Below are 13,487 nucleotides of genomic sequence, written 5' to 3'. Positions count from 1 at the left end.
ACTGAATGCAAATGGTGCTATCACAACTATGGCCTTTTGCTAGAATCATCTAAACGGGTCTATTTTTTCATAAAAATATCAATTTGTGTAGAAAAGTTTGGGTGTGTCTCCTTAGCAAAGTTTTCGCTTTCTTTTGGATTGTTCAAAATTTGCTTTGTGTTGGCAGTGAGAATACAAATGATAAATAGAAACAAATGCTCTGTAATACAATAATACAATTGTGTTAAAAATGTTCTATTTCCCCCCCTTTTTAAAATAAAAACAGGAATACACAATTGACATATTTTTTGCTCAAACATGGTATGACAGACGTCTGAAATTTAACAGCACCATTAAAGTCCTCAGATTGAATAGCAACATGGTAGGGAAAATCTGGATTCCAGACACTTTCTTCAGAAACTCCAAAAAGGCTGATGCACACTGGATAACCACCCCTAATAGGATGCTGAGAATTTGGAACGATGGTCGAGTGCTCTACACCTTAAGGTATGCTTTTGATAAAGGCAAGTTTTGTTCTCTGGGAATAAACCAAAGATCAACTACATGCCCTTAAAACAAGAGTAATGAAAGCAATTTCAAACCTACATCAGGGTGGGCATGTGTGATCAAAATAGTATGTGATCGTACAAAATTAGTTTTTCTTTCTCTTAACAATGAGCTTTTTCAAAGCCATAGGTAGAACTTTATTTTCTGTGACTGATGTGAGAACTCTCCTTTCTCACAGGGACATGAAATTTCACTTGCCTTTATAAGGTTACCTGATTTTTGCACCAGCCTTGGTTTTTGCATGTGTCTCCTGCTACTTTAAAATAAGGAAATGAAAACACAGTCAGTTATCCTTGGGACCACTGGTTGTTAAGCTTGGAAATGTCTCTGTTTCCAAGGAAACCATTGCTAAAGGAGAAATTTCAGTGTGGAGGTCTCCTGTACCTCCTTTTCTTTTAGCTGCACAATAGCAAGTACAATGATTTCTATTTCCCAGCACCCATTCTGCACTACATTGATAGGCCATTTGACTTAATTTACTGGCTATTTTGGGAATAGACATTTTAGGGATAATTTGAAGGAAGTTATCTTTTATTTTATGGGCTTAAATGATTGGTAACAGTTGGGAGATTTTCTACTTACTGTATGCCATTATCTTAGCACTTAATAATACTTACATGCATTTAAAATATTTTGATGTTGAGGATTCTCATGGGTGAGAGTATATTATTAAACAACATAGTAGATAAGTACAAAGTCTTAAGAACCAGACAAATCTGGCTTTGGTTCTTAGACCTGTATCTTACTATCTACATGAATTAGGGCAATTTTCAAGAATTTGTATGTAGAGGACTTAGGGGCAGCTATCTGGTTGCAGGGATCTTGGTGCTAGATGTATCTCAGAGTTTTATTAGTAAGTTTGATGTTTTTACTCGGTTACATCTTTATTTAAAGAAATTAGGTAGGCATCGATGGAGATTATTGGAAAGGAGGCACCCACCAACCCCATGGTTCATGCCCCCACCCAAGAGAGTCTGAGCAAACTCTTTTCATTTAATATCTATAAAAAATAAAATCAAATAGAGATAGTGATTCTTACAGTATTATTATAAGGACCAAATGGGCCGGTATATAAACTACTTTACATGCAGCCTGATATATAGTACACGCAACAGATATTGAAATTATTTATATATATTTTCAGTAAAAATTATGCATAATATGATTCTTCTAGATCTTAGTATCCTGGAACTTCTAGCTTCAAAATGATTTCTTTTAAAAACTCTTGTGGTATATACTTTATTCCTTATATAACATTTGGCATGCAAGATAAAATACTTTCAAATGGCTCCAAAACCTTTATCAGAGTTATGCCAGTAACTAGGAAAAATGGCCATAATTACAAAAAAAATTCATGGCCTATAGTTTGTATTCATCATGGGTTTCATTAACTGTGAGAGATAAGGTAATGACTGAAATTAGAAGCTAGTGGAAATCAAAGTTTGATAAATCAGAGCCAGTCTTGCTTTTGAAATATTAAGTCACTCACACTATCCCAAGTTCCTTGATTGTTCTCATAACTACACTCATGTTTTCATTTCTATTAATTTGTAGAATCTCTACATAATATTTAATTAGAGAAACCACCTCAAAAATGCCACTCATGAGACTTAAAGTTTAAATGAGTTGCAAACCTATACAGAGTGAAGATTTTATTCTTCTTGCTAATCTATAATAAGTTATGAATAGTTGTGTGTACAGAGATAATTTTGTGTATCTGTCTTTGTATCTGCAATCTCTTTAAATTATTTTCAATTTAATAGTTCCAGTTTAATTTGAAAAAATAAAATATTTAATTATAATTTCACTTATGAATAGAACTAACCTTTTCTTTGGAAGAGCGTGTAATTATTGAGTGACACTGATTAAAACCTTTGGCTTTGGAGACAAATAATCTTGAGTTCAAACTCAATTGTACTGTTACCTTTGTGACTTTGGGTAAGTTCAAGTACAATAAAGTCATAATAACACTTGATTAAATTAGATAACAATTTACCATACCGTACCACATAGATGATTAAAGACTCAATATTATCACTTATATTTAAGATCAGTGATTGTCTTATTATACTATAGGAAAATGACATCTCTCCCATTAAAAATTATGCTGAATTGCAAAATCTTCTAAAATAAATGTTTATAAGATAGTTTTTTATCTCAAGATTAATACCTATAAGGTATATAGCTAACAAATAAGAAATCTTAAAAAATCATTGGCCCATCACCATTATAATTTTAGAATATATTTATACTTCTCCAAAGATGGTCAAAACATCTGGAACTCCATTAAATTTCTCCCTCCTAGAGTCCCAGCCAATACTGAGATCTAGAAAATCTGTATCTTTAATAAGCACCCAGATGCAAACTAATTGAGATTCACTGGCAAACATTTTTCTAATATGCCTGTGTATGTGTATTTAACATTTCTTCTTTGCCATTAAATATTCTTTTACTCCATAACATCCTATTTATGGCTTCATAGTGTTCCAATATAAGAATGCATAATACTCTATTGTGGAAATAGAAGTATTTTAAGTCACATATAGTAATTTAAATCTAACAGCTAACAAATACTTACAAACAGAAGGTTCTGCTTTAATTAGCAGATAAGGTCTGAGAATTTATCAGCATTCATTTACATGCAAACAGTAGATGAACTCAAGTTTTTAAAACTGTTCTATTAAGTTAAATATACTCACCAAATGATCTCATGTGTGCAATTAATTTGCCAAAAAAATTACATGATCATAAATTTTGAAAAAAATGCAATTGCCATCCATGAGATCGTATTGCTTGGTCTGTGAAAATGGTCTACATTAAGCCTTAAGTAATTTCCTTCTGGACTTTGTGGGTTTCTTCAGGGAGAATCATCTTGTGTTATCAGTAAGAATATGAGATGTTTTCTCCAGGAACAAAAATGAATAGTCATTAAAATTTTACTAATGTATATTCTTAAAACTATGTCTAAAGGATTTCTATTTTGGTTTCGTATCTTTCTATTTAGGTTGACAATTGATGCAGAATGCCAACTGCAGTTACACAATTTTCCGATGGATGAACATTCCTGCCCCTTGGAGTTCTCCAGCTGTAAGTAATCTCATTCTGTATTCTGTATCCTCTCTCACCAACAGTTTTCTAATTGCAGTGCCAACTAATTGGGAGACTCAGAGAATGCAGAATCAAGCAACTTTGTTGACTTTGAAGATTTTGACAGTTACTTTCATCATAATACCAGTTTATCTATATTAGAGTGATTCCTGCAAAAAGGATCTATTTTATCAGAAATTACAAGTAGGTTTCTCTAGTGCATAAATGTTTAAAAATTCACAGTGGCTGCCTGAAGACATTTTTCAAGAAGGGTTGTAAAACCAGGCCTGGCCACAATGGAAAGGTGTAAAGTGGATTTTACATCCTTATGCCCTGCCCCTATTCACCTCCCCCCACCGCACAGTACCCCCATGGATGTAGGAAAAGAGAGTAGCAAAATGTTTGCTACTTATTTTCTCCTTTACACATCAGGAGGTACATAGAATCACCAGTGTCATTTGCTTATTTCAATTTCGGTATACCTGTTAAAGATAGCAAAATTGAAACTTACCTTCCCCATCTGGAGTTCAAGCAATATCTAGAACAAATTATTTACCAGTGAGTAAAAGACCAATTTTTGGTGTCTTATTTGTCTAGTTCAAATCCCCACTCAATTGCTGTGGACTTGAACAAATTACTAAATCTTGCAGTGAGTCCACATTCTCAGATAGAGATGACAAGACCTGCCTCACCACAATATTGCTTTGTTGATGTAATATATGTAAAATGCTTGGTGTGCTACCTTACACACAATAAGATTTAGTAAAAAGCTCTATTATTTTTATTAATTATTGTTATTACCAGATAATAGACTATATACCACGATGATCCATGATGATTTTGAAGCAAATTAAGCTTTAGTAACTTTTGTAGATATTTCCTTCCTGAACCAAAGCCAAGCTTTAGTTTCCCCCAGGTGTGTGCCTCACTGTTTGTTCAGCACTCATGTTAGGTTGCTCACCTCTTCCTTATTTTTGATCGGCCAACCCTGCATACTAGGCAGAATGAAAAACTGATTATGAGTTTTAAGTTTATATTTCTATAAATAGAATTTCTCAAGCAAGGCATAACGGAGACTCTTAAGAGCCAAGTAAGTCATAATAACTATACTTAAAAAAACAATGATGAGAGAAACAATCATCTGTTCATCATTACATCAATTCCAGAATGAACTAGAGGAAAAATATCAATGTATATCATTTCTGTTTACAAAAGTTCCCATTATAAATCTTATTTCATATGTTTTACTTTATCCAAGAATAGAATATTTTTAAGTAAAATCTTTCCTAAGCTTTCTTTTAATTTCCAGCTGGGACTACTCCATTTCTGAGTCTGCTAAAATTTAAGAGCTGGTGATTTCTGTGTTGTTAGGTCACTGATGGACAAACGCCTTCTAAAACCAAACACAACTTAGTTTACTTATTGCTCTCAAAAAAGTTAAATCACCAAACATGTTCTCCATAGGAAGTTCCCTAGCATCATCATTCTTTTTCTTAGTTTTCAGCACATTCTGCCCCCCTACTCCTGCTCTATGCCAATCTGGAGATTATGATTTCTTTTTTTCTTTCACCTTTGTTAATAAACATGTAACACAACTACTTGGACCAAAAGAAAAGAAAAGGAAGACACATAGGGATTTTATTCCAAGTAGTCAATCAGCCTCCATGATTAAGACTTAGGTTTATATAGCATTATTAGTAGATACATAGTTGAGATGGTGTTTAGTTTTGTCTGTCTATCTATCTATCATTGAACTATTTTTACTTGAGCTTATTTTTTTTAAAGATTTTATTTTTAAACAATCTCTACCCAAAATGTGGGGCTTGAATTTACAATCTCAAGATCAAGAGTCACATGCTCTACTGACTGAGCCAGCTTTGTACCCATATTTGAGTTTATTCTACAATTAATAATATTTATTCACAAATATACATTGACCATCAGTTCATGAAATAAGGACTACCATGATCCTCATAAGGAAACAAATAATTTAGGGGGAAAAATGAAGACTTTTTTAGAGTATTATGGCCAGCAAATGGTACTGATAATCACTACATTGTCAGTATAATACCTCTTTCATGAAGGCTTTCTGTTCTCTTGGCTGAACATGACTGACTTCTTTAGACTCTACATAGTGCTCATGGGTATCTTCCTCTGGGCATTTCTACTTACTATACTAGTCTTAATTGTAGTAAGTAAAATTTCTGCATATATTAAAATGAAGTCCTAACAAACTGAGAAAGGGAGAATAACATAAGTAGTTGACGTGATTTTTCCCAGGCACCTTCCACTCCAAGTGCATGCCTTGGAGAGGCATTTGAGTCTGCTTCTCTCTAATTATTTTCTATTTCTGCATGACTCTCAATACCTTGCCCTGTTAACTCCTCTTCATCATGAAATAATATCTTGCATATGTACTGTTGCTTTTAGACTGGCTACTTTTTATGTCTTGCCCTAGATAATGTAGAGTATGCATTTAGCATACATAAAACCATGTCTAGTATAACTTCTATGCAAATTAAGTGACTTTCAAGGATAATTTTGACCTCATTGTTTTTAAACTTCTGTTGGGAGAAGATGTCATTGTATTTATTTCTTCTGTTGTGACGCTCTTCAGTTCAAGATCTTCTAATAACTCAGTCTCTCTCATACCTACTTCAGTCTCTTGTTCATGGAAGGTGGTTGCTACATATGTTCATTTATAAATAATTTTAAATGTGTGCTTTCCCATCTCATGGCAGATGGCTATCCACGTGAAGAAATTGTCTACCAATGGAAGCGTAGTTCTGTTGAAGTGGGTGACACAAGATCTTGGAGGCTTTATCAATTTTCATTTGTTGGACTGAGAAATACCACTGAAGTAGTGAAGACAACTTCTGGTAAGATGCGCTTGAATTTTAAGTGACCCCTTCCAGAGTTAAAAATTCTGGGATATATATAATTCAGAAGGCTTTTGAATACCTGTCTACAAATGATATGCATAAAATTAAGTGAAGTGTTTTAATTTACCAGAGAAAATTATAATTGGTATTTTAGCATAATAGATAAATATAAATGGATTCTACCAATTTGAAGCAAAATGGATTAAAATTGGATTAGGACATTATTTGTGTAATTTCCTTAAGCAAAAATGAGTGGCAATTATTTTAAAAACAGAAAATATTTATGAGATGTAGGTGTAATGTTTCTTTTAGGAAATAGGTTTCATGGTATATTGAAATAGCATTTAAAGTAATCACACAGGGAAAATGAGCTTTCTACAAATACAGAAATGTGATCATAATGGATATGGACTGATTCACCATTCAGTAATTTAATATTTTGAATTGCCTACCTCATGGATATGGTACAGGCCTTGTTTCAAATACCAATTCTATCAGTTACCACCTATACATATTGAGAAAATTACTGTATTTCTCAGGGATCAACACTCCCAGATAACTAATGTGGACAAAAAGACCTGTATCTCAGGCATACTATGTGTATGAAGGTGAAAAAAAAAAAAAAGAAAATGCTTAGAATGATACCTGGCACTTCGTGAGCATTCAATAAATAGTAGCTTTTATTAGTATTAATTATAATTCTTAGATGCATGGGACCTAATGTGGTAAGGACTTCAGATTTCTTAAAAGAAGCTAAAAAAAATTTTTTTTTTTTAGTTTTTATTTATTGGGGGGGGGGTAAAGTCAGAGAGAGAAGCAGACCTCCTGCTGAGCAGGGAGCCTGATGTGGTACTCCATCCTAGGACTCCAGGATGATGACCTAAGCTGAAGGCAGTGGCCTAACCAACTGAGCCACCCAGGCACCCAAGAAGCTAAAAATCTTTATTTTTATATCAAATATCATGATTTTTAATAGTATTAATTGAATTGATTAAAAAAACAACAACAACCCCATGTGGTGTAATTTAAACATATTTCCAAACCTGATCTGTCTCATGGGTGGCCAGTATAAACCCTCTGCAAAACCCTCCATACAGATTATTTCAGCTACCGCTTTTAAAATTACGTGAATCTAATTATGTCCCTGTTTCAAACATAAACATTACTATCAAGACATGTATTTTGATGATGTATTTCTGTGAGTTGAGCTGTTTTCTGTTGACTTATTTGCACATACCTGATTTTTTCCCCTGAAATTCATAGGACGTATTTTTATATTGACCAATTTAGAATAAGGCCTTGGTCTACTGTACATAGAGAAGCAAATTAAGGATCCACACAAAAATAGAAATTTAAGATTATCTTTTCATAACCATCATCCTTCAAATCAGACCTATCTGATCCTAACACTGAGGGTTTCTCAGCTATCTTAATTTGCAAAATGAATGTAAAAGAAGGTCAAAGAAATGCTTGAGTATATTTTTGAAAAGTGGCCTTCTGTTCCCTTATTCACTGCAAATCCTGAACATCAAGTACTAGAACAGTCTTTTATTTGGTCCCCAAAAAAGATGCAGGATTGCCTTAGAACTGGTTTTCCATCTGTGAAAGGAAGAACATGTGTAAAAATAATCTCTAAGTCTGTATGCTTCCAGAAAGAGAAATTGGGCATTAAATTGTGTGGTATATTCATATTTTTGTAATTATTCCAGCACCCTAAAACAGAACCCCAAAATTGATGACTAGCTGGTATTTTTAGTCATTTGAGCCCTGAGGGGCAATAAAATCAAATGGCAGTGAGGGATGGGTTGGCTTTATATTACAGATCTTAAAGTCATTCCCTCCCCAATAACTCATACTGAGAATGATCTAGAATATTTACTGTCTATTAAGCAGTATTTCCAGAAGAAAATGATTTACTTACTTAAAGCATGGCAAGAAAAATTGCCAAGGTGTCGTGAAGCTATTAATCTTCCGAGGAAATCAAAGCAAAACTTCACTGATAACAGATTTGATATTGAGTAGCATCTTTTAATTGATTGCATCAATTCTTTGTGAATTTTAATATGGTGGTTAGCCTCTCTGTTCATCTTCTTGGCACTCCCTGCTCTTGCTGGTTTTTTTTTTTTTGTTGTTTTGTTTTGTTTTTGTTTTTAAATTTTTGTGTGTGTACAGTACCATTTTAATTGTATCTGTGAAAAGAAAGAACTGAATGGAAACTTAACACCAATGCTAAGTAAGAGGCAGTCTGATTCTTGGGATAGTTGGTTTTGTAATAACTGGGAGGAGTTTCTCCATGACCTTTTGTTTAATTTCTGATGGCATTCTTACCTTCAAAGCAGAGCTCCATAACTAGTTATTATCTACTAGGAAGAAACTAAAACAGCTTTCTTGGGAAATTATCAGAAGATCAAATTTATACTCCTTTTAAATCTTAGTCTTATTACAATGGGATTTTTCTCCTAGACTTACAGTAAATGTGTAACCTTTTAAAAAGCCTTGGTCAAAACTGAGTGAGACTATTGCCTAAAATCTGACCTGGATTACTGCAGGGATTTCTTTTTTTTTTTTTTTATAATTTTTTATTTTTTATAAACATATATTTTTATCCCCAGGGGTACAGGTCTGTGAATCACCAGGTTTACACACTTCACAGCACTCACCAAAGCACATACCCTCCCCAATGTCCAGAATCCCACCCCCTTCTCCTAAAACCCCTCCCCCCAGCAACCCTCAGTTTGTTTTGTGAGATTAAGAGTCACTTATGGTTTGTCTCCCTCCCAATCCCATCTTGTTTCATTGATTCTTCTCCTACCCACTTAAGCCCCCATGTTGCATCACCACTTCCTCATATCAGGGAGATCATATGATAGTTGTCTTTCTCACTGCAGGGATTTCTAACTTTCATTCATTTAAGCCTACCTCTTAGGACTTTTGTAATATCCAAGCGGTGACTCTACTGCTACTTCCTTATCTTAGGACCATAATTAGAAAAGCAGAAGCATCTGACACAATAGAAGTTGATATAAAAATATAATGAAAAGTAAACAAATGTTCTTAAATTTTAAATGCATATATTTGTGCTCTGCAGATGGAATATATTGAAAAAGAGTGAAAGGTATTAAGAGAAATGGGAAAGGCAGCTGCCACCAAAGCAAAACAGCTCACTAATGTAAACAGAAGAGTAGAATGATAATTTCACAGGGAAGAATCTTCTCACCATGTAAATCAGTGCTGTTTGACAAGCTTTGCATCCAACCCCTGAACCACCTTGTTTACCACTAGTCATATCTGTATCATATTTGAGAAAAATATTGCCTTGAGGGTACATTGATAAGACTTGAAGAATACCTTTAGGTCATAGTCAATATCCAAACAAATTCTGGATCCATGATTTTTCTTCCAAACCATCGTGTCTTTATAATTGGTCAGTATCTGGGAATAGCACCATCATTGTCCCGGTGAGCCAGGCACGAACACTCAGAGTCATGTCTCTACCTCCCACCTCTAATGAATCACAAAGGCGCTCATGCCTCTGAAGCATCTTGCGTAACTGTCCTCTTTTCACTTGCCGTCGCCTCTGTCCTAGTTGAGGATTTTGTCTGTTCTCATCTGGACTGTGCTGGTAGCCTATTAAGGTTATATGCCTGCTGTCAGTCTCTCTCTTCCACAGTCTGATTTTACACATTAATCATAAAGGCTAGTGCTTACTGATCACTAACTACACACACTGTAACAAACCTTTTATCTAAACAACCGACTTGAATTCTTGTAGCCCTGGTCCTGTTTACTACACGTCAATACCCAATGTGTCATTGTGGATGAGGAAACAGACTTCTGGAGGCTCATTTACTGCAGGGATCAGTTACCAAAGCTGGGCTGTAGGTTCACATGCCTTGTTCCTAGGCTTGTGCTCTTAATTATTACACTATTTTGTTCCCACTGTGGCCCCGTGGGTCTTCTGAGCACACAGGTTTCACCATGTTTCAAGAATTTATTAGGTCAGTTACTACATTGTTCCTAAAATGCAACACCTGACCTCAGGAACTTTCCAGCTTTGTTTTGCATAATTTCCCACCTGGTGACAGAACTACTCCACCTGTTTTCCTGAATGTAACAAGCCAATCCTAGTCTTTCTCTTTTGAATGGCTTCTCAACTCATCCCTACCTTCTTTATGATTTTAAGGCTTAAAAGCCTTAAAAAGTAAAAGGTCATTACTTACCTTACCACTGAAATAATTTGGAGCAATTTTTCAATTATGTGTACTCTTGGAGTCAGGCTGCTCGAGTTTGAATTTTGGCTTGTATTTATTTGATATATCTAAGTTCAATGTCACCAGTATTGCAGGGTTGCTCTGAGGACTAAGTAAAATACTCCATTAAAAATACTTAAGATTTTACCTGTCACATAGAAAGGACTCTGTAATTGGAAAGCATTATTATTAATAATAATAATTATCATTATCACCATTTTATTAATTCTCCCTCAGAGCATTTTCACCCACCTTATAAAAACGTAATTTCTGCCTTGTGTTGCTTAGGCATTTTTTTTTTTTATTTCTGCCCCCTCATTACAATAAATCACAAATTTCATAACAGAAGCCTTGTTTTAATCATATTTGTATCCATGACATTAGAATGGTGGCTTGCTTGAAGTTGTTGATTAGTAGCAATTATAGAATTGATTGCTTGTGATAATTATATTGCTAGAACTGTAAAATTTCTCTCAATTTAATAAGCAATGCAGAATTCTATTACATATATTCCCATTACTCATAGTTTACCCTCAAGTAGAAGATTGTTCTTTCTGATCATGTTGCCATTGCCAGTTCACCAAATTATCTACATGATTTTTAGTACAGGAACTTTGTTGCTTCCTGTTCTCATCCTGAAATATGGGCTAGAAAAGTGGCAAGTAAATTTTGTAGGGGGGGCCTATGATCCAATGCCATCATCCTGCATCGAAAAGAATAGATCACATTCTTCTTCTGTCAGAATATTTGTAAAGCTTCCATATTTTCTTTTGGAGTATAAATATCAGTGTTTAATTAAATATCCCCATAAGTTTTTGGAAAACCCGTGAACATTAAAAATTATTTACTTTTTTTGTTTTTAACTTATCTTTTAGGCTAGGATTCCATATGCTAGTTATATTTTTCTGATTTTTATTATAAGAAATACACAAATATTAAAATAAAAAGTCCACATGCCACTGAATTTGCCTTAATTTCCAATAGTACTGGGCAGACTGCTGTTTTAGAAATACTAGGTCTGTGGGATCAAGTCCATGCTCATTGCTTCATTTCTAAAGTATTTGTAATCTACCTTGTATCTTTAAACCTTGTCCATGGTTCTCTCACTGTACTCCTTACCTCCTTGAGGTTTTCTGGGTACATTGTACCAATTCATGGTTTTGTATCCTATATTCCTTATTTGATACCAAGCTCAACTCCAACTTTCTCTATGTATATCTGTGTATAGGTACTGGTCAAATAACTCTCCAAATAGAAAAAAGAAATAGCTCCTACCTTCTAGGCTGTGTTTTAATTTAGATGTCTTTGGGAAACCAGGGAGACACTTTAAAACCTTCCTCATCATGGAGGTGAACTCTTTTAAGGGCAAGAAAAAAGAAAATAATAATTTTTTAAAAAGATACAAGCTAACAGTAATTTTTTTTTTTTTTTTTCACGAAGAGGGTGAAACAAAAAATACTAAGGAAACTAGGTGTGAGGAGAGAAATAAGCAACTGGGCACTCATCCCACAGTCTCCTGTGACTTTGGAGTCCCAGTAAGTAAGTAAGTTGTGAGCTCATTTTCATCAATAAATTTCCAAACTACTTAAAGCAATGCAGTGTCTTTAAATAAATCAGTGGATGACTTTACAGTAATTGATTTTTATTTTATTTTTAAAATTCAATTCAGAAAAAAAATTAAGTTTGGTTTCAAGAGAAGAAAATGTAGGAACAACATAAGAGTGCTTGGCCAGGAGTAGTCATGGGGAAGTCATTTGCCTTCTCTGGAATGAAAGTTCCTTGTTTATAAAATGAATGCATTTGAGTAGATGCTTCTTTGAAGTCCTTGTTCTTAGACCTGTCCAGAACCTCTGATGTAACCACAGTTACACTACGGATGCCCTAATGTAGGAGTGGCATTCTTGGTAATGTTTTCCTTCATCAGGTTTTCAGTATGTTTCCAAAGCAAGTCAAATGCAAAAACGAACTCCTTTAGATTTTTAATTTTAAGGGGAATGATAGTCCCACCCATATATTTGTTTTTAGTGATACATGATGTTATATGTAATGTTAACCCAAGATTTTATGTGTTTTTCTTTCAGTTGTGGTACTAGAATATTTATATATTACATTTAAAAATTCCACATCAGGAGTGCCTGGGTGGCTCAGTGGGTTAAAGCCTTGCTCAGGTCATGATCCCAGGGTCCTGGGGTGGAGCCCCGCATTAGGCTCTCTGCTCAGCAGGGAGCCTGCTTCCCCCTCCCTCTCTCTCTCTGCCTGCCTCTCTGCCTACTTGTGATCTCTGTCTGTCAAATAAATAAATAAAATCTTTAAAAATAAAATAAAATAAAAATCCCACATCAGAATTTTAAATTCCAAAGTTGCTCTGACATTACTTAGTGGGGAGATAGGGCTAGAGACACAGAGTGATTGCATAGAGAAGTCATATGAAATGTAAGGAAAATTGTTTGGCTTTAAGGTGACATGCTTTGTTTCTGCTTATATTCCATTGGCAAAAATGTTCTATGCTCCCATGGAGATAAAATGAGACTGGGAAATGTAGCTCAATTGTGTGCTAGGAAGGGACACTGGGTTTTATGACTTTCTAGGGTCTGTGCAACATGCATGATCTCATTTTATTTCTCACAACAAGTCTATGAGAAATACATTCTTTTGCTATTTGACAGATGAAGCAACTTAAGTTTAGAGGGACTAAGTAATTTATTCAAGGATAGTCAATAAA

The 13,487-nt window shown here is 34.5% G+C and overlaps 1 protein-coding gene across 2 annotated transcripts in view; it reads left to right on the top strand.

Moving 5' to 3' along the window:
• GABRG2 (gamma-aminobutyric acid type A receptor subunit gamma2) overlaps window positions 1–13,487 on the top strand; it is a 102,894-nt gene that overhangs the window by 31,544 nt on the left and 57,863 nt on the right. For both annotated transcript variants that reach the window (XM_004737670.3, XM_004737671.3), the window contains exons 4-6: window positions 266–486; window positions 3,551–3,633; window positions 6,375–6,512. In XM_004737670.3, the coding sequence (XP_004737727.1) occupies window positions 266–486; window positions 3,551–3,633; window positions 6,375–6,512 (442 nt within the window). The remainder of the gene's footprint in view (window positions 1–265; window positions 487–3,550; window positions 3,634–6,374; window positions 6,513–13,487) is intronic.

Source organism: Mustela putorius, unplaced genomic scaffold, assembly GCF_011764305.1.
Source record: "Mustela putorius furo isolate JIRA1106 unplaced genomic scaffold, ASM1176430v1.1 tig00000145_pilon_pilon_pilon, whole genome shotgun sequence".
Lineage (NCBI taxonomy): Eukaryota > Metazoa > Chordata > Mammalia > Carnivora > Mustelidae > Mustela > Mustela putorius.
Note: the sequence above shows the minus strand (reverse complement) of the source record. Positions and strands in the feature narration are given on the sequence as shown.